This window comes from Chrysochloris asiatica, unplaced genomic scaffold (assembly GCF_000296735.1).
Source record: "Chrysochloris asiatica unplaced genomic scaffold, ChrAsi1.0 scaffold00009, whole genome shotgun sequence".
NCBI classification, from domain to species: Eukaryota; Metazoa; Chordata; class Mammalia; order Afrosoricida; family Chrysochloridae; genus Chrysochloris; species Chrysochloris asiatica.
In genome coordinates, this window is record NW_006408527.1 from 5,467,233 (window position 1) to 5,490,003 (window position 22,771).

At 37.0% G+C, this 22,771-nt stretch overlaps 1 protein-coding gene across 3 annotated transcripts in view; it reads right to left on the reverse strand.

Annotated features, from left to right (window-relative positions):
* The window catches only part of RPS6KC1 (ribosomal protein S6 kinase, 52kDa, polypeptide 1), a 299,319-nt gene that overhangs the window by 169,493 nt on the left and 107,055 nt on the right, over positions 1–22,771 (reverse strand). For 2 of the 3 annotated variants that reach the window (XM_006834011.1, XM_006834010.1), the window contains one exon: positions 16,798–17,163. In XM_006834011.1, the coding sequence (XP_006834074.1) occupies positions 16,798–17,163 (366 nt within the window). Of the gene's footprint in view, positions 1–16,797; positions 17,164–22,771 lie in introns of those variants that run through there. The other variant, XM_006834012.1, reaches the window with a different exon arrangement.

The following is a 22,771-nucleotide window of genomic DNA, read 5'->3' on the forward strand; positions in this document are numbered from 1 at the left end:
GAGGGGATTATAATCAATGTAATGAAACAAGTTATATGAATTGTTGAATGTGAAAGTGATGATGTGCCCTGTAAACTTTCACTCAATCCACAAGAAAAACCTTAAATTAAAAAAAAAAAAAAAAGTGAGTGGAATTCAAAAGCAAGTGGGATTCATATCGAGTGCAGGGATGATTCGATATTAGAAAAACAATCAATGTCATTACCACATAAATAAAACAAAGGAAAAAAGTCACATGACGATATCAACTGATGCAGAAAAGACATTTGACAAAATCCAACATCCACTGATGATAAAAACATTCAGTGAGATAGGAATAGAAGGGAAATTACTCAGCATAATTAAGGACATATACACAAAACCAACAGACAATATCAATCTCAGTGGAAAGAAACGGAAGTCATTTTCCTTGTGAACAGGAATCAGACAAGGATGTCCATTATCACCAATCCTATTCAATATTGTACTGGAAATCATAGCCAGAGCTATAAGCAAGAAATGGAAATTAAAGGCATCCAAATTGGAAAAAAAGAAAGAAATACAACTCACTCTATTTGAAGATGATATGATCCTATATGTAGAAAATCACAAAGACTCATCAAGAAATTATTTGAACTCAATGAAAGATTCAGCAAAGTGGCAGGGTATAAGATCAACATATATAAATCAATTGGAAATAACAAGGTCATCGGTTCAAACTCACCAGCCGCTCCTTGTAAACCCTAAGCAGGGTCTCTGTGCATCGGAACCAACTCAATGGCACTTAACAACAACAACAAATTCATATTTTAAGGGAAAATAAGTTATGTTATGCTGGCAACATCTCAAGATCATATAGCCCAGGGACTGCTTGGAAAATCATGGTCTAAAAGGTTAAAGTGAGAACCCAAGAACCTTTCCATCTAAGTTCCAAAGAGCCAATATTTTTCTCTCTCCTTTAAGAAAAGGATGGAGATGCAGCTGCTACTTGTTTCTGCATATAAGCAGAGAAAATCTATTTTTCTCTTTTTCACCCAGAATACAAATTTCAAAGTACATCTGCATAGGGTGCTTGACCTGGCTTTCTTGCATAACCCTAGGAATGAAAAACTCTGTGAGGGGTGATGTAACCCTTATTTACATTTTAAGTGAATAATGGCATTCTGCGCCCAATCTAGAACGCCTCATGTGAGCATTTAGGGCAAAATCTAAGAATATGAGTTTGATTCTCATTTTACAGATATGAGTTCACGATTCAACAGTCATGAATAGCATCTGCACAGCTGACTATTGTGAGAGTTCTTTGTGAAACGAGTGTGGACCTGAACATACCAATGTATGATTTTCTAACATGCATCCTACAAACATTTTAAGAGTATTTTTGTAATTTTCCTCCTTACATTATTGTTCTGTTCCTAAATTTTTAAAGTAGGAATTCAAAAAGACTTTTCATGGGATATTGTTAAAGTGTGGAAATTGAAATAGGAGTCCATATAAATCTACTCCATTTAAAAAAATATGTATAATTATGTACACCTGACTGTGTGTAATAAAAGAGAGATCTAGTGAAAGACATGGCTATAATAAACCACAAGAGTAAAGCTTGAGCATTGTATTAACATTGCACGTGTTGTGAGAATGAAATAAAAAAAAGGGAAATGCAAAAATAAAAAATCAATTGGGTTCCTTTATACCAATAAAAAGAGCTCTGACAAGTAAAATAGGTAAACAATACCATTTGCAACAACCACCCAAAGAGGAATACTTAGGAATAAATCTAACAAGAGAAACAAAAGATAATACAAAGAAAACTACAAAACACTGCTATAAGAAACCAAAAGAGGCCTACAAAAATGGAAGAATATACCATGTTCATGGATAAGAGGACTTAACATCGTGAAAATGTCAACACTACCCAAAGCTATCTATAGATATGCAATCCCAATCCAGGTTCCAACAACATTCTTTAAAAAGAATGAAAAATTAATCACTAACTTCATATGGAAAGGAAAGCAAACTGGTGTGGCACTATGGGTTAATCCACCAGACTACAAAGCCATCCGAACTGCAAGGTCAGCGGTTCAAGCTCACCAGATGCTCCTTGGAACCCTATACAGGGTTGCTATGGGTCAGAACCAACTTGATGGCATTTAAAACAACAACAACTAAAAAAGAAGGAAAAAGGAGAACTCATGCTTCCCATCTCAAAACCTATAACACAGCCACACTAATCAAAATAAGCTAATACTGGTACAACAAAAGACACATGTCAATGGAACAGAACTGAGAAACCAGAAGTAAATATATCAACTTATGCTCAGATGATCATTGACAAAGGACCAAAACATTAAATGGGAAAGACACAGTCTCTCTTCAGTAAATGGTACTGGCAAAACTGAAAATCCATTTGTAGAAGAATGACGTATATCATTCCATATACAAAACTATATACAAAAACTACATTAACATGAATTTACAGATCTGAATGTAAAACTTAAAACTATACAGATCAGGAATGGAAAACCAGGGTCAAATAGGGTGCTCTAATTCATGTCATAAATATACTATCAAACAGGAGCCTCCTAAAAATTAGAAACTTATATATAAGATTCCATCAAAAGAGTAAAACAAGAACCCACAGACTTGGGAAAAAAAATTGGTACGGACAAGGGACTACTGTCTAAAATTTGTGGAATACTTCAACACCTCAATAAAGAAAAAGACAAAAATATCCTATTTTAAAATGGGGAGAGGACATGAATAGATACTTCACCAAGGAGGGCGTAGAGGTGGCCAACAAACATAAGAAAAAATGTTCACAATCACTCACCTTCACAGGGCCTAAATCTTTACAGGAAAGTTTTGTCTTTGTCCTACAGAAATACAGCTGGTAGATTTGAACTGCTGAACCTGTGGTTTGCAGCCCAACTCATAACCCACTACACTACTTTGGCTCCCTCACTAGCCATTTGTTGTTGTTGAGCGCCAGAGAGTCGGTTTTGACTCATTGTGATCCTGTTTAGGTTTTCCAAGGATCATTGGTGGATTTAAACCATCAGCCTTGCAGTTCAAACTGACTTTGCAGTCCAGTGTTTATCCTACAGTTCTACATTAGGACTCTGCCATTAGAGGTGCAAATCAAAACAACAATGAGCTATCATCTCATTAATAGCAAAGCTCAAAACAAAGAGAAAATAACAAAGACTGGCGAGGGTGTGGAGAGTAGGAAACCCTCCTACACTGCTGGTGGGACTGTAAAATAGTGTAACTGCTGTGGAAAACAGTATGGCGTTTTCTCAGAAGGTTGAAAACAGAAATACTATATGAGTCAAAATTCTCTCTTCTTGGCACATAGCCTCAAGAAATAGGAGGCATAACATGAAAAGATATATGCACGCCCATGTACACTGCAGCATTTTTCATAATATCAAAAAGATAGAGACATCCCGACCTGTACTGATGGCACTGGCAAAGAACAAGGTTCCGGGAATCTTTCAACAAACTGACACAGCACTGAGGGCACTCACTCATCTAGCTATTTGTACGATAGCTACCTGGCCAACTGATTGGAAGAGATCCATATTTGTGCCTATTACAAAGAAAGGTGACTCAACGGACTGCAGGAATCATTTAACAGTATCATTAAAATCGCATGCAAGTAAAATTTTGCTGAAGATAATCCAAAAAATATATTATAGCAGCTCATCGACAGGGAGCTGCCAGAAACTCAAGACAGATTCACAAGAGGACATGGAACTTAGAATATCACTGCTGACATCAGAAGGATCTTGGCTGAAAAGAGAGGATACCAGAAAGATGTTTATTTGTGCTTTACTGACTACGCAAAGGCGTTCAACCATTGTAGGTCATGACAAACTATGGACAAAGGATACTGAGCAAATAATACAAGAAGCTGGATTATAAGAAGAAGAACATGGCATCAGGATTGGAGGAAGATGCATTAAGAAACTTGCTTGCTGAAGGCAAAGAGGACTTAAAATACTTACTGATGAAAATCAAAGACTACAGCTCTCAGTATGGACTACTTCTCAATGTAAAGAAAACAAAACTACTCACAACTGGACCAAAAAATAACACCATGATAAAGGGAGAAAAGACTGAAGTTGCCAAAGACTCCATTGTGGTTGGATCCACAATCAACACACAGAAAAGCAGCAGTCAGGAAATCAAACACTGTACTGCATTAGGCAAATCTACCACACAAGAGCTCTTTAAAGTGTTCAGGGCAAAGATGTCAGTTTGAGGACTAAAGTGCACCTGACCCAAGTCATTTCAATTGCCTCATATGCATGTGAAAGTTGGACAATGAATAGGGAAGACCAACAAAGAATCAACGCATTTGAATTACGTACCATGCACTGCCAGAAAGACAAACAAATCTGTATTAAAAGAAGTACGGCCAGAAGGCTCCTTAGAAACCAGAATGGCAAGACTTCCTCTCTCATATTGACATGTTATAAAGAGTAACCAGTCCCTGGAGAAGGACAACATGCTTGGTAAATTGGAGGATCATTGAAAAACAGAAGACCCCAAAGTGACAGATCACAAAGTAGCAGCAGCCGACGTGCTCAAGCTTAACAACAATTGTGAGAATAGAACAGGTCTGGGCAGTATTATGTTCTGTTGTGCAAAGAATCCCTATGAGTTGGAACCGACTAGACAGCATCTAACAACATCATCATACTCAATGGTAAAACACTGAATACTTTCTCCCAAAGATCAGAAATAACACAACGATACCCACTTTTCCAGCGCAATCATTATACTGAAGTTCTAGCCAAAGCCATTAGGCAAGAAAAAGAAAAAAAAAATTCAAATTGAGAAAGAAAAAGTAAAACTACCTTTGTTCACTGGTGACATGATTCCTTCTATATATAAAAAATTCAGAGACTACATACGCACACATATACATACAAAAAATACTCAGCAAAAAAACAAATTCAGCAAAGTTACAGGGTATAGTATTTGATGTGCAGCAAACATATTTTATGTATCAGTAATGAACAATCTGGAAAAAATTAAACAATTCTGTTTACAATAGCATCCAAAAGAATAAAATACCTAGGAATAAATGTAATGCTAGAGGTGAAATACTTATACATTGAAAACTACAAAGTATTGATGAAAGAAATTAAAGATGTAAATAAAGACATCCCATGTCTTTTGATCTACAGATTCAATGCAATCACTACCAAAACTCCCACACATTTTTTTTTTGTAGAAATAAGAAGTCACATTTGTATGAAACTTGCAAGGGGCCCCCAAAAACCAAAACTCCCAAAAGAAAAAGAAAACCCACAAAGTAGATAACTCACACTCACTGTACTGCTAGAATAAAGATAAACATATAGGCTAATTCTACCATACAGTAGAACTGAAAGTCAAGAAATGAACCCATACAGCTATAGGCAACTGTTTTTTTACAAGGGTGTAAAAAACATTCAATGAAAAAAACCACAAGCAGAATGCGGGACGCTAACAGTGAATAAGGAAGATTGTAGAAGAATTGATGCCTTTGAGTTGTGGTGTTGGAGGAGAATACTGAAAGTGCTATGGACTGCGAAAAGAACCAACAGATCTGTTTTGGAAGAAGTGCAACCAGAATGATCCTTGGAGGCCAAGATGGCATATACTGTTTTCCAAAGTGGCTGAACAATTCCACCAGCAATGCCTGAAGCATCCAGTTCATTAATAACATTAAAAGAAGTTGTCAGTTTTCAAAGATTCACCCATTCTATATGGTGTCTGATGATAACTAATGGTGATTTAAATTTGCATTTTTCTAAACATTAATGATATTGGATATCTTTTCTTTTGTTTATTTGCCACTTGTACAATGTCCTTGGCGAAATGTCTGGTAACAGTTTTCCCATTTTTTAATGGAGTTTATGTCTCGTAATAATGTTGAAAGTATCTTTTATACTTTCTGGGTTGTTGTTGTTGTTACGTGCCATTGAGTCGGTTCCGACCCATAGCAACCCTGTACAGGGTTTCCAAGGCTGTAAATCTTTACAGGAGCAGATAGCCTAATCTTTCTCCCGTGGAACCGCTGGTAGTTTCGAACTGCTGACCTTGTGGTTCGCAGCCCGCTTCGTAACCACTACACTACTTTCTGGGTAGGAGTCCTTTATGGGAGATTTATTTAGTAGCAGCTGCTTTGAAGTGGCTTGCATTCATGTTAGGAGCAAAAATGTTCAACTTTTAAGTAATCCAAAAATCAATCTTTCTTTTTTATTTTTGTGTTTATGTGTGTCCCAAAGAATATTTGCCAAATCCAGAGCATAATTGTTTTTTTGGTAAGAAAAAGCATTTAACATTAGATAATAGATTAAGTCTATATCCCATTTAAATGTAACATTTTGTTAATGGTCTTAAGGAAGGATTGGAACTCTTTCTTGCTCATATAAATAATCCAATATTTCAGCACTGTCTGTTTAAAGAAATAAACTTTTTTATTGCTTACCTTGAAAGAATTTTCAGAAATAGTGTTTCTTGTTTTTTGAATTTCTATTCTGTTCCCTTGCTCTTTCAGCACCAACACATCACTGTCTTTATTGTGGTGGTTTAAACGTAAGCCTTGAAATCAAATAATGTAATAAATTCAACTTTGTTGTTCTTTAAAAAAAAAAAAATCAGTGAATACAGGACAGTCTCACACCATATATAATATTTAATTCAAAATTATCAACAATCTAAATATTAGAGCTAAACCAAAACTTTTAGAAAATATCAAAAAACCAAATTTCATAGATTTGGCAATGGAAATTTACATACAACACAAAAAGTATAAGCAAGATTAAATAAATTACACTTCATCAAAATTAAAAGCATTTATGCATTAAAGGATATAATTAAGAAAGTGAAAAGACCTCCTACAAATTAAGACAAAATATTTGCGAAGCATATAGACGATCCAGGTCTAGTATCCAGAATATGCAAAGAAGTCTTCAAACTCGACAACAAAAGGACTGCCCCCATTAACATGTACACAAAGGACTTCAGTAGATAATTCTCCAAGTAAGATAGCTAATTAAGCACATGAAAACATGTCTGTCATGATAGAAATGCAAATCAAAACCATAATGAGATACCACACTTCACACCCACTAGAATGTTCATAGTCAAAACAATAGAAAAGAACAAGGGTTATAAAGCCTTAATACATTGCAGGTGGGAATACAAAATTGTGCGGTCACTGTGGGAAAGTTGGACAGTTACTCAGAAAATTATAGAATTAACAATGACCTAACAACTTCACTTCCAAGTATATACTCAAAAAAACTGAAAACAGATACTCAAAAAGATATCTACATGTACATGATGTCCACTGTTGTTGATGTTAAGTGCCGTCAAGTTGGTTCCGACTCAAAGCCACCCTGTATAGGTTTTCGGAGGAGCAACTGGTGAATTTGAACCACACTCACCTTGTGGTTCAAACCAAACTTGAGATCAAGTGCTTATCCTACTACAGTGCCACATCAGGATTCCACTATTCGCAATGGCCCAAAAGTGAAAATAACCCAAATACTCATCAACAGATAAAGGGACAAATTGTGGTATATTCATAGAGACGACCATTAGTTGTCATTAGGTGCCATCGAATCGCTCCCAACTCATAGCAACCCTATGCACAACAGAACGAAGCACAGCCCACTCCTGCACCAACCAGCCCAGTCCTGCACCAACCTCACACTGGCTATATTTGAACCCATTGCTGCTGCCACTATGCCAATCCATCTCATTGGGGTCCTCCTCTGTTTCTCCAACTCATCACCTTACCAAACATGATATCCTTCTCCAGCGACTGGTCCCTCCTGACAATATGTCTGAAGTATGAGAAACGAAGTTTGGCCATCCTGGCCTCCAAGGACCATTCTGGCTGTACTTCTTCCAACACAGATTGGTTTGTTCTTTTGGCAGTCCATGGTACTTTCAATATTCCCCTCTAACACCATAGTTCATTACTTAGCCATTACAAGAATAAAGTAAGAATGAACCTCAAAAATATTAGCTAACTTTAGATCCAGAGAGGGAGAGCGCAGGATTGCAGGGTATACCCTTTGGTTGGTTGATGATGCATGGAGGGGATTGTAACCATGGCAATGAAACGATATACAATAGAATGAATGTAAAACTAATGTTCTCCCATGTAAACTATCATATAATTCACAATAAAACATTGAAAAAAATAATAATAAGCTAAGTGAAAGAAGTCAAACATAATAGGCCATATACTACAAGATTCCATTTATACAAACTATCCAAAATAAATCCATAGAGACAGAAATAAGAATATTTTGGAACTACACAGGGTAATAGCTGCATACATTATGAATGTACTAAAGGCCAATTAATTGTTCAATTTAAGTGAATTATTTGATGTTATGTGACTTTCCCCTCAATTTTTTTTTAAGTCTGTGTATCAGAAAGAGAAAAGAAAATGCCAAAGAGTGCCCCTGTAAAAAGCTACAGAACTGGTAAGTTCTTAGGCCCAGAAACAGCATTTTTGAGAGTAGTATTTTTAAATGCTCTAGGTAAGATGACAGTGGAAAGCTACACTCATTTCTTAAGTTAAACTCTTTTCACTGAAATATTAAATCATATATTTATTTGAAAAAGCATATATTTTGAACTAGCACAAACAACTAAATGGACAAAAATAAAACCTATACATTCTAAATCTGCATCCAGGGAAGGGGGTACATGTAAAAGGAAACAAAGATGGTATACAGAAACTGGTAAATAATATGGCAAAATATGACGATACACAATAAATATAAATGAATTAAACTGGTGTGGCGCTATAGGACAAGCACTGAACTGCTAACCATAAGGTCGGCAGTTCAAACCCACCAGAGGCTCCTTAGAACCCCTATACAGGGTTGTTATGAGTCAGAACTAACTAGGCAGCATTTAACAACAACAACATTTGAGTTATATACTTCTTAAAGAAGACATTCATATAAGACAAAATTATTCAAAAATGAGAAGGGAAAAAAATTAACAACTCAGAATACCAATTAAAAATAAGAAAGAATATAACGTAAGGCATAACGCAATAAGAAGATTAAAATGTCATACACTGACAAAAAGAAACATTTAATGAAAAAAAAAAACTGTAAGCACGAAGGACACAATCTGGGCAGACATTTTCTGGGGAACCCTAGTGACACACTGGTTAACTGCTCAGCTGCTAACTAAATGGTAAGCAGTTTGAAAATAGCAGCCACTCTATGGCAGAAAGATGTAGCAGCCTGCTTCTGTAAAGATGACTGTCTCAGAACCCCTATGGGGCAGTTCTACTCTATCTGATAGGGTCACTATGAGTTGAACTGGACTGGACTGGACAACAATGGGTTTGGTTCTGGTTTGCACATATTCTGGAACCAAGGCAACAGAATAGAGCTCATTTTTTAATGTAAGTTATTGACTTCCTTATGGATTCTGTTCCTTGTTGGGGGAAGAAGGAACTAAGAGCTAATAAGAGACACAGAATGATGCAGTAGCACAGCTTATAAGGTAATAGTTTTCAAAATTTGGGTGCACATGAGATTCTATCAAAATCTGCCCAGAGATTTTTTAAAAAAGAGAAAAAATGGATTAGTATTATTTATTATATTCTTTGCCAAAATTAAATGGCTTAAGATTTTTTTACATATCTTTGTGTTGTTGTTAGGTGCCAATGAGTTGGTGCCTAGGCATAGTAACCCTAAGCACAACAGAACAAAACACTGCCCAGTCCCATGCCAGCCTCACAATCATTGCTATGTTTGAGTCCATTGCTGCTGTCACTGTGCTAATCCATCTTGTTGGGGGTCTTCCTTTCTTTCTCTGACCCTCCACTTTACCAAACATGATATCCTTTCCAGGAACTTGTCCCTCCTGATAATATGCCCAAAGTATAAAAGACGAAGTCTGGCCATCCAGGTTTCCAAGGAGCATGTTGGCTGTACTTCTTTTCTAACATAGATTGGTTTGTTCTTCCAGCAATCTATGGTACTTATAATACTCTCCTATAACACCAGAACTCAAGTAGATCAACTCTTCTATGGTCTTCTTTATTCACTGTCCAACTTTCACATACATATGAGGTTATTGAAAATACCATGGCTTGGGTCAGGCACACCTTAGTCCTCAAACTGATATCTTTGCTCTTCAGTACTTTAAAGAGGTCTTGTATAGCAGATTTGCCTAATGCAAAACAGCATTTGATTTCTTGGCTGCTGCTTCCATGCAAAATGAAGTCTTTTATAACTTCAATTTTGTCTGCATTTATCATGATGTTGTTTACTGGTCCAGTGGATAGGATTTTTGTTTTCTTTACACTGAGGTGCAGCCCATACTGAAGGCTGTGGTCTTTGGTCTTCATCAGTAATATTTTAAGTCCTCTTCACTTTCAGCAAGCAAGTTATATCATCTACATATCATAGGTTGTTAATGAGTCTTCCTCCATCCTGATGCCATGTTCTTCTTCATAAAATCCAGCTTCTCAAATTATGTGCTCAGCATACAGATTGATTGAATAAGTATGGTGAAAGAATACACAACCCTGGCTCACAGCTTTCCTGATTTTAAACCACTCACTGTCCTTAGTTGAGTGTCAAAATAAAAAAAAAACATTCTGACTAGTTGAAAATACCAGTAATATTTTTAAAACAAAAATTAGATAACATTCACAGGAGTACTTTTTAATTGTAAACTTTATAATGCATGTTGTTATTGTTAAGTGCCGTCGAGTCAGTTTGGACCCATTGCGACCCTGTATAGGGTTTCTAAGAGGCAGCTGGTGAGTGTGAACCTCTCACTTTGTGGCTCAAACTGACTTTGCAGTCCAGTACATTAACCCAGAGAGCCACACCAGAACTCTAGGACACATACTAGACAGAAAGAATAGGAAGAAGGACTTACTGGTCTACTTCTGAAAAAAAGTGCCTGGTGAACAGCAGCAGAATACTGTTTGATACAGTGCCAGGAATGACCTCCTCAAGTTGGGAAGCACTCAAAATTCCACTGGGGAAAAGCTGCCTACTTAAAGTAGTTGTTGTAAAGTGGCTTTGAGTCAGTTCTGACTAATCGCAACCCTGTACAGGGTTTCCAAGAAGTAGCTGGTGGGTTTGAACTGTCCACCTTATGGTTAGCAGTCAATTGCCTACCCTACACCAGGACTTCCCTTAAAGTTGAGTCAGCTTAAATGATCTGAATAGAGTAAAGCTTTCAGGACCTTCATTTGCTGATGCAGCCTGACTCAAATTGAAAAGAAACAGCTACAAACAACAATTCATAATCAGAACGTGGAACGTACAAAGTAGGAATCTAGGAAATGTTGTGTTGCCCAATCAGTTCCAACTCACAGTAACCCTACATAGAATTTCTGAGGAACAGCTAGTGGGTTTCAACTGTCACAGCTTCTGGTTAGCAGTTCAGTGCTTATCCTACAGTATCACACCAGGAAGCTAACAAAAATAAAATAGAACACAAAAAGACTGACATTCTAGGCATTTGTGAGATGAAATGGACTGGTATTGCCCATTTTGAATATCAAGCAATCATATGGGGGGTACTATGCAGGGAATGAAGAGGAATGGTGTCTCATTCAGAGACAAAAGGATATGTCAAGATCTATCCTAAAGTACAATGTTTTCAGTGATTTTTTTCTTTAAAAAATTCTGCATCTATATCTACAAGGAAAACCAATTAATACAAATATTACTCAAATTTACACACCAACCACCAAAGCCAATGAGGAAGGAACTGAAGAATTCTGCCAACTCTTCAGTCTGAAATTAATTAAACATGGAATCAAGATGCATTGATAAGTACTGGTGATTGGAATTAGTGGTTGGGAAACGGCCTTGGTGGTAAAAATAATGTTGGAGATCACATGGTAGAATTTTAAAAGACCAAGTACTTATTCCTTGTAAATAACTTTTTCAACAGTGACTATATACGTGACCCTTCCCAGATAAAATACACAAGAATCAAATCAACTGTGGAAAGAGTTCATTACCATTAGTCAGAACAAAGTCATAGGCCAGCTGTAGACCACCAACTGCTGAAGAAAATCAGAACACGTCCACGAGAGTCAAAAAATGACCTTGAATATATCCCATCTAAATTTAAAAACTGTATCAAGATTAAATTTGACACACTGAACACCAATGGCTAAAGTTGTGGATGGACATCAAGAACACCAAACATAAAAAAAGCAAAACGTCATTAAAAAGACAGGAAGAAAGCAAAAATCAAAATGGAGGTCTAGAATGTAGAATATCTAAAGCTAAAGGAAGAAATGATCACAGAAAAGAGCTGAACATAAGATTTGAAAGGGTAGCTCAAGATAACAAAGTTTTTACAATGAAATTTGCAGAACCTGACGTTAGAACTCAAAAGGGCAAAAACACTCAGCATCTCTCAAGCTGAAAGAAACAGAATAAAAGAATCAAGTCTCAAATTGTAATAATAAAGGGTTCATGGGCAAAATATTGAACAAAACAGAAAGCATCAAAAGATGGAAGGAATACACAGAGTCACTGTGCCAAAAAGAATAGATCAATATTCCACCAATTCAGGAGATAGCATATGACCAAGAACTGACAGTATTGAACCAAGAAGTCCAAGATGCACTGAAGGGATTGGAGAAAAATAGGCTCTGGTGGTGCTGGTGGCGGTGTGCTGTGGAGTCGGTTCCAACTCATAGTGACCCTGTGCAGGGTTTCCAAGGCTGTAAATCTTTACAGGAGCAGAAAGCCTCATCTTTCTCCCATGGAGCAACTGATGGATTCGAACTACTACCTGTGGTTAGCAGCCCAACTTATTTTTTTTAAAAATTAATCTTATCAGGGGGAAATATGTGAGAAGTAGCAAGGCACAATGAAAAGAAGACAAGATTTGGGCTCAAAGGGATCTTGTATTTAAATTCTGGCTCAAATTCTTACTGGCTTGTGAGTGCTTGAGCAAACTGCTTAATTGATGTATGTCCTACTTTCTACAACCTGTAAAATGGGGACTTACAGTATATACCTTTGAAACAGCAAACCAGCAAACTTGGCACCTGAAACAAGCTATACAAAACCAGCTTTCAAATAAACTCTGTAATTTATAATGTAGCCCACAGATGGGTGTTACTGACAATGCTCACCATCTGGTAGCTTCCTGTTTTAAATAATTATCCTTGCTAACTAGGTGCCAAGCTTTTAAAATCATTATATTAAGTGTTTGCACCCTCTAAATTTTGGTAACCTTTAGAAAAAGCTCAGTATGATCATCTTAGAGTATTGTTTTGAGGGTTAAAAATAATGTAAGAAAAACTACTTGCACAGTGTCAGCCATGTTGCTGTGGTTTTTTAAAACATTTCATTAATACCTTTATGTCCTCCGTTAGCCACTCTACATTATCACAACTATTCCAATCTACTCACATTGCAAATACAGCTTAACCAAGTGCTTCCAGTATTATATAAACAAGATGAGAAATAGAAGGATGATAGGTACTACACAGTCTCTTCAAAGATTCAAGTTGATTCCTCTGACCTTGACTTTTGTACTTTCTCTCTTAAATCTGTATACACCTGATGATTTAGAAGAGTGGAAGGAACCTTACTTTCAAAAGCCATATCTACACTGAGGAAACAAGTGTCGGGTTCAAAATGAAAACGCAAAGTTACCACTATCCCGATATGCTTTTTCACTGCTGGATGGATAAACAGAGCTGCTTCTATTGTGTTTTGCATCTAGCCTCAGCTGTGCAAATGCCAGTTAAGGAAGAAAAACATTAGGTCATCTCTATCAGATAAACTCCGATAGAATGAGTACGTCTATATTCATAGAGCTGTGAGTAATGAAATAAAACTTGGAACTCAAAAGAAACCCTGTATAAAGCACTCCTACTTAGCTTTTAGAAAATTTTGCGTTTGGGATTATCAAATATCTAGACATAATCATTTTATTGTAAAGCATGCCAATCCAAAGTCATAGGTAACAACTGTTACAATAAGAGTTAAACTAAAATGATTTACAGGTACTGCCGGTTATAGCTATGCTTCAAAAACAATTTTGTGACACTGGAACAAACTTTCCCCAAGGAAGTATCTCTTCTGCTCATAAATGTCAAATAAAGCTTACATGCTACAGTACCAATTTTCCCACAAATTAAGGGATAATGTCCATCTGTCTGTTAGTTGGTGACTGATACACTTTTAAACAGAAGCCATGGATCAGCATTGCTGTGACTTTACATTTGACAGTCAAATATATAGCAATGAGTACTAAAACACAGATGATTTTACATATTGGCTAAAAATGTCAGAAACTACTCAATGGCAGTGGGTTTTTGTTTTGTTTTGTCTTGTTTATGATGCAGGTTTCCATCGTTTGCATGAACAAATCCTAAAGGACTAAAAGATAATTCATTAATTTTTAAGTTTTAAAATTTGAAGGCATATAACAAAAAGAAACCCAACTCAGGCCAGGAATGGAGACAGTAACTTCAGGAAAACAGACCTACATTAAATAGGAGAAATAAGATTAACTGGTAATGTTCTTAAGACAGAGATCTAGTTTGGGTATCAAGTTCTAATGGAGAAATAATTCACCACCATAATCAGTAAAGTAACTAACCAAATGATACATCCTTTGATATTTGCCGATATGCATTCATAATTCTCATTTGAAAGCAACGATTTTTATTTTTCTGGTGCCATCAAGTGGCAACATAATGAAGTGTTCTGAGATTAATGGAAATAACTTTTAGACAGAAAAAATGCCACAGTGATGTGTTTTAGCTTATGTCAATTAAACACCAGTGATGTTTTAGCACATAATTATTTGGGGAAAATATCAAAGCAGTTTATTTGCAAATCATCCCCATTTTAAACTCCCAGTTGGGAGTTAAGACAAAGCACAAAATGAATAATCTTTAAGATCAAAATGCTCTATTAGCAAGCAAACATGCAAACAAAAGCCAATAGACTATGAAACCACTTGAAAAATTAAATCAGGATCAAATTGATATACCAATCAAACCATGAGAAAAATGGCATCAGAGTTAACTTATCAATTAGAAACCTTAAAAGTGACAGCTAAAATTACATAACTGTATCAAGAAGACATAAATACTGGAATCAATTATTTGAAACTATGTGATAACAGGTTCCAAAGGATTATACCAGGCAGTTGCTGTTGCTGTTATTAAGTGCCATCAAGTCATTTCCAACTCATAGCAACCCTGTACAGGGTTCCCAAGGAGCAACTGGTGAGTTTGAACCGCCAACCTTTAAACCTTGTGATTCAAGCTGACCTTGTGGTCCAGTGCTGTATCCCACAGTGCCACACCAGGACTCCAGAAAGGCAATCGTTACCACCAAAAGAACAACAGGATTCCAACTCCTCACACTGCAATAATACACAAAGCATTCATAGCTTTTGATCCTCAGATCCAACCAAATAGGTATCTAATGTGAAATCTGAACACATAGATGGCAAATTAGACACATTTATGTAGCCATACTCCTTCTGAAATCCCATAAGCATAGCTGTAAAAGATTCTGTTTTAAGGCAAAAGCCCACAAAAACAAAGGGATTGGGAGAGAAAATAGCGGCAATAAACTTTGAGAAACAAGGAATGAAGTGGATGAGTGATTGTTAACATGGGAGACTTAAGAAAGGAGCCTGATTTACATGGCACTGTAAAACTCTTCCCAAGTTCAGGAACTGGCAGCTCTAGGTAGAGCTGTGGATACAAGGATCACGGCTACAACCAACAAGCGTATTGGGCAATATAAGAAGCAGTGAGCACACATACATACGTATTCCCTCTTGCACTTCACACAGTCAGGTGTGCACCCTTATCCCAACCCACTGTAAGACTTTTGGACTACAGGACATAAACTATAGTGGAGTAGGGTGAGGTGGGGTAGGGAGAACTGTAATAAAATATTAACCAGAGAGGAAACTGCCAGCCTTCTGGAATGATGTTGACAAATCAAAGTTCACAAAACAACAATGAAAATTATGATGATATTTCTGGAGAAAAACCTGCTATGAGAGGTCACATCAACCTCTGATTATTGTTGTCTAAATATCATGTTACAACAACACGCTTCATTCTGCTTTTATAGGAAAAAAGGCAAAGGACTAAAAGCCGATGCTTATTTTAAAAGTACTACTTTAAAATTCAGTTACATTCAGCTCTGTTTGCCCTAGATCATCTTCATTAATTAGCTGAGGATTTATTGCAAATAATGAATAACTGAATGGTAGGCAAAGCCCAAGACTCTACACTCTCAGCTGGAAACACCATTTCATTTTGTCTCTTCAGGCAATCAAAAATAAATGTACTACATAATCCCTGGCCAAATCAGAAGAAACATAAACTACATTCATATGGAAACTTGTTGATTTAACAGAATCCCATTCATGTGGATTAACTGCTCAAAGTAAAGGGTTGAATACCTCTGATACTGTTTTACATCTCATATAACTAAAAGTAAATAACAAACTCACTGCCATCGAGTCAATTCCAACTCACAGCTACCCGACAGGACAGAGGAGAACTGCTCCTTAGGGTTTTCGAGACTATAAATCTTTGTGGGAGCAAACAACCTCATCTTTCTCCCACAGAGCAGCTGGTGAGTTTGAACTGCCACCAGGGCTCCTTAAAGCTCCAGTCAGTTCTATTTGTCGGTCTTGTTTCTATGTAGGATTATAAAGAAGATAAAGTCATATAGATATACCCCCCTCTCCCCACTAAATACCAACATAAGAACATGCCCAAACACATTAATTTAGATAAAACTGTACCTTGAACACCTTCTAAGAGTAAATCCACTCCCTTCCTATAAAAATCAGAAGCAGCTTCATAGTCCTCTTCTTCTTCCTTTTTTAAAGCCAGCTTTATTAATTCTCCTGCTTTCTCCAAATAATCTTTCTTGCCAAGTTTATGTTTTAAACTGCCAGGAAAGAGGCTACGGCTTTCCCGTTGTTCTTCTTCTGTTTTGTTCTGTTCACTGTCAGAAGCGAGAGCCCCTAGGGCTGAAGAATCCAAAGAAAGATTGAGACCAAAAGTTCTAGTGGGAGAATTTTGATTGGAAGCCATTCCATCATCTAATTCAGCAAGAGAATCCACATCAACGGTAAGAGATATGAGATCACTGTCACTGGAGAAGCCTAGAAATAGGATCACAACAGTAAACAGATATTAATTTGAGAATCAGCCAAAAGAATACAAATCATTCTGACTATTTCGGTTTTTTCATACTTTCCAAGTCAATTAGGAAGCCTGTAATTTACTGATGGACATCAGTATCTACCCATATGGTTCAGCATAGTTCATTCATTTTTGCACTCTCTCTCTGCAACTCTGGAGTAAAATCTCTTTGCCTTCAATATCAAACTAAAACTGAAGACATGTCTTTATATGTATGGTCTTGTTTTCCAAAAGAACCTGTACCACAAGAGCTTGTGAACTGTTTATAGAAAGCTGTTGCTATACTCACAGCTGATGTAAATAATAACACTACAACATAAGAAAAAACTAGGAGCTTGGAAGTCAGACAAGAAGCATCTAAATATCAGTTCTTAGTCCCTTAACAATGCCAGTTACACAGGGTTTTACACAATGCATATGAAGCATGACAGACCATCATGACTATTATAATAATGCCGACACAATGCAGACTTATAGGTGTGCTTTTAATAACCACCCATATTTAAAAGGTACACTGCTTTGTTTTGTTTTGTAAGGATGAACTTCAATTGTAATTGTTTCAGAATCTTCCACATGCTTTTATAAAGAACTTGGGTCTGCATTTGAACCTTGTTTTCTAACAGAAATGACTGGCATTGTAGGATAAGCAGTAGAAGAGACATAAAATATTAAAAAGACAAGTCTCTAAGGTTGAGATTTAGTAAGAGCCTCATCAGGGACATTCCTAAATGACACTAGTTTGATTTTACTGCAAATACACACCATGATTACAGGTACAGTTTTGTGTCACTGTCTTAATTCATGCTAAGGCATAACAATTTTACCCATCTTTGCTTTGATACCTTCTATGTAAATATCAATATGGAGAAAAAGACAAATGGCCAAATGTAATCATCAAAATAGTTTTCGCCTTGCACATCCCCTGAAAAGATCTCAAGGATATTTTGAGAGACACTGTCCAGTACCATTAAACAGAGAAACTAAGAGTTGGGTGGAAAATAGGCTTGGGAACAACTATGAGTTCTGGATCACCACTGAATATTGACTGTCAAGTCTGCCAGAAAAGAAAATAAACTAAGGAGAAAACGATTTCCTAGGATCATTCCCCAAGTAAAAATTAAGGTGAATTAGACTATACCATTCTACATCACAGATCAGCAAACTTTTTTCCATAAATGACCAGATAGCAAGTATTTTACTTCATAGACAACACAGTCCCTGTCATTACTACTGAACACACTGCTGTTACAGCACCTAAATAATGCATAAGTGAGTGAGCATGGCTGTATTCCAATAAACCTTTATTTACAGACACTGAAATTTAAATTTCATATAATTTTCACATGTCACATGTCATGTCACAAAAGTGTTCTTTTTTTAAATCATTAAAAAATATAATAGCCATTCTCAGCTCATAGCCAGACAAAAAAAAAAAGTGGCTAGCCAGATTGTTAAGTGCCATAAAGTTGGTTCCAACTCATAGTGACCAGATTTTGATCATGAAATATTGGTCATATGATTGAAAGGTCAGGAACTGAAGATATTTCTATTAGGTCTAATAAATCTTATCTGAAATTGTGGATTTAATAAAATCTTGTTGCTTTCAGAGAAAAAAATTAGTTCGTTCTAGGTATTTTAAAGGATTGTTGTTGAGTGCCATCGAGTCAGTTCAGACTCACAGCTACCCTGTACAGGGTTTCCAAGGAGCAGCTGGTGGGTTTGAGCTGCCAATCTAGAAGTTACAATCCAGTGCTCATCCTACAAGCACCACAAAAGGAATCCTATTTTAAGGATTAGGGAATCAAAAAAGAAAACTGAAAATGAGGATATATTGACAGGGTACCAAAGCAGTGTTTAAAGTGAATCTGAAATTTGAACTTAGCTGTCAGCAGCATTTTTTTACCCTTATATATTTCATTTGCACAGTAGAATAGGAATTAGCAAACTACAGTCTTTGGCTAATTAAGCCCTATTATATGAGGCTGGAGTCCTGGTGTGGCACTGCAAAGTTTGAATTGCAAGGTTGGTATTTTCAGTAAGGCTTATATACATGTGAAAGGTGAACAATGAATAAGGAAGACCAAGGCACCATAGAAGAACTGAAGCATTTGAGTTACGGTGTTGGAGAAAAACATTGAAAGTACTATGGACTGCTAGAAGCCCAAACAAATCTGTGTTAGAAGTACAACCAGACTGCTCCTTAGAGGCCAGGATGGAGAGACTTTGTCTCTCATACTTCAGACGTATTATCAGAAGGGACCAGTCCATTGAGAAGGACATCAAGCTTGCTCAAGTGGGGGTTAGCTGGGGGGTGGGGGGGTGGAAAGACCCCCCCAGTGAGATGCACTAGCATAGAGACAATAGCAATGGGCTCAAGCTTAACAACGTTTGTGAGGATGGGCAGGATGACAGTGTTTTGTTCTGTTGTGCATAAAGTTGCTATGAATCGGTACCAACTCAACAGCACCTAACAACAACATTATATAAGCACTGGACTGCTAACCGCAAGGCTGGCAGTTTAGACCCAACACAGCTCCTTAGAAACCCTATACAGAATTGCTGTGAGTTGGAACCAAATAGAAGGTACTTAACAACAACAATCCTTAAAATAACCTGAACAAAAGAATTTCTTTCTCTGAAAGCAACAAGATTTCATTAAATTCACAATGTCAGATTAGATTTATTAGACCTAATAGAAATCCTTCAATTTCTGGCCTTTCAATCATACAGCCAATACTGCATAATTAAGATCATTTACATCAGTCTATAATGTTACTTGGTAGCATAGTGGTTATGAATCAGGCTGCTAATCTCAAGGTTAGCAGTTCAAAACTACCAGCTGTTCCCCAGAAGAAAGATGAGGCTTTCTGCTCCCGTAAGGATTTACAGCCTCGGAAACCCTGTACAGGGTCACTATGAGCCAAAACCAATTCCACAAAACATAACAACAACATGTTACTTATTTGCTGTTCTGAGTACATGAACTTTATGAGAATTTTAAGAAAACTCATTGAAAAATATTTTATGTATGTCAATGAAAATTTATTTATTAAAATGATGCCTTTAGGTAATCTGGTCCATTGATATGAAAACCACGTAGAAAAATTGTCGCGGGGGAGGGTGGGGACTGGTTTATACAACCAACCACAAGAGGAAGGAAATGCTGTGTTACAGACCCTAAGTCTGTTCTCTGATGTCGTGTCATGATAACCTTGTACTGTTTCATGATATTCCCTTACAACAAGAACAACAACACTAAAGTTATGTGTACTCAGTTTTTTGCCCTTTGATCACAAAAATTTAGTGACATAGTCACACTTCCTCTCACCTTCCCAAAAGTGACTCTTGATTAACTAAAATTAAATCAGAAAGGACCAAGATCATTAAAAACACCCAGGGAAAGAGTAAGATAGTAAATATCCTATACAAACTGCTTCTACCTAGTTATAAGGGAAGAATCTTTAAGAATAAACAAGCTATCAGGTTAGGAAACGGACTTACCTTATTTTTGTTTTTTAACACCAAACTGGAAGAAACAAAGGGAAGCAAGAAGACTTTTTCTAATACACATATAAGCACATATGAGGGGGATTCAAAAAGTTCATGGAAAAGATGAAAAGATAATGGAATTTTTCCACGCATTTTTTAAGTCCTCTATTATATGACAGGAACTCATGCTGCTGAGTGTATAACAGCTTCACATTTTTTGGAGGACAATTTGGCAACGGGTATCAAAAAAAAAAAAAAAGTTTCTGTTTTTGGCCCAGAAATCCAGCAATTTACACCAAAAACAATCACAGATATGAACGAAAATCTAAGAATGTCCATCACAAAAATTATTTGTGGGGAAAAAAAAAAAAAAAAACTGAAAATTATACAGATTCTTTGTAATAGGAGATTGTACTATACGAGAAAATACAAGGAACCCTGGTAACACTGTAGGATAAGCAGTGCACAGGTAGCATAGTGGTTATGAATCAGGCTGCAAACCTTAAGGTCAATAGTTCTAAACTACCAGCTGTTCCGCGGGAGAAAGATGAGGCGTTCTGCTCCTGTAAAGATTAACAGCCTCAGAAACCCTGTACAGGGTCACTATGAGTCAGAACCAACTCCACAGCACATAACCACCACCACCACTAATCACAAAGTCACCAGTTCAAACCCACCAGCAGACAGGAGAAAGATGAGACTTTTTACTCCTGTAAAAAGTTACAGCCTAGGAAACGTTACACAGGGTCGTGAGTCAGAATCGACTTGATGACATGACAGTGGGGGTTGTGAGAAAATATGACATAAATCAAAATGAAACCCACTGTCTAGCTGATTCTGACTCATAGTGACACTATATAACATAGTAGAACTGTCCCATTGGGTTTCAAGCCTGTAAATCTTTACAAAAGACTGCTTCATCTTTCTCCCGTGGACCAGCTGGTAGGTTCAAACAGCTGAACTGTCAGTTAACAGCCCAATACTTATGTTATAGAAGAATAATTAGTGATAAACTATTCACGATGCATTATGTAAAAAGACAAACTGTAAAATAATGTGTGTACTCTAATTCTAATTAAAATGCACAAACACACAGGGGAACAAAAAAGACTAGAAAACTACAGTAAATATTAACAATGACTTGACTGCTAGTCACAAGGTCGGTGGTTCAAGCCCACCAACCACTCCCCAGAAACCTTATACAGGGTCACCGTGAGTAAGAACTCACCCCTCAGCACTTAACAACGATTATCTTCATGAAGTAGACTGCCACATCTTTCTCCCGCTGAGCCAATAGTGGATTCAAACCACCAACCTTCCAGTTAGCACCTGAGGGCTTAACCACTGCACTACTAGAGTTCCTTGAAGTGGAGACTACTACCCTTAAACACAGAAAGTTAACAGTGAGATCCAGAGAACAGCAAGCAAGTAAGAGATTATCAGTTAGGACAGAAAGAATAGTGTGGTTAACACAGAGGCAAAAACTGATACTTGGTAAAAGAAAAAGACTATTTGTCAAAGGGGAGTGAGGTGGCTCCATACAATAAGCACGGTACTGCAAACCACAGGGCCCACAGTTCAAGCCCACCAGTCACTCGGCAGGAGAAAGATGAGGCTTTTTGGCCCTGCCCAAGATTTAAAGTCTCGGATATATATATATATGTATAGGGTCGATAAGAGTCAAAACCGACTCGAAGGCACTTAACAACAACACATCTGTAAAAGAGTAAACCTAACCTAAAGTTAATTGATCCTTACAGGCATCTTTTGGGCCATCATAAGAGTAAAAGATGCATTTTACCAAGCCATCAAATAAAAAACTTGAAGCGTTTTTTGTAAGTGATATTGGGTGGGGTGGAGGGGTCAATGATTCTCTAAAAGTAAACCTCCAGGCTCACCTCACAGAGATTCAAGTCCCAGGTGAGGGCTATGAGAGGGTCCCAGGTGTCTAGTTAAAAAGCAACTACATGAAAGGAGTTTATTTAGCATCCCCCTCCCCCAAAGACCTTCTGTGCTCTGAACTGCTCAGAGTAACCAGGGTAGTGAAATCTGTGTAGGTTTGTTGTTGTTGTTGTTGTT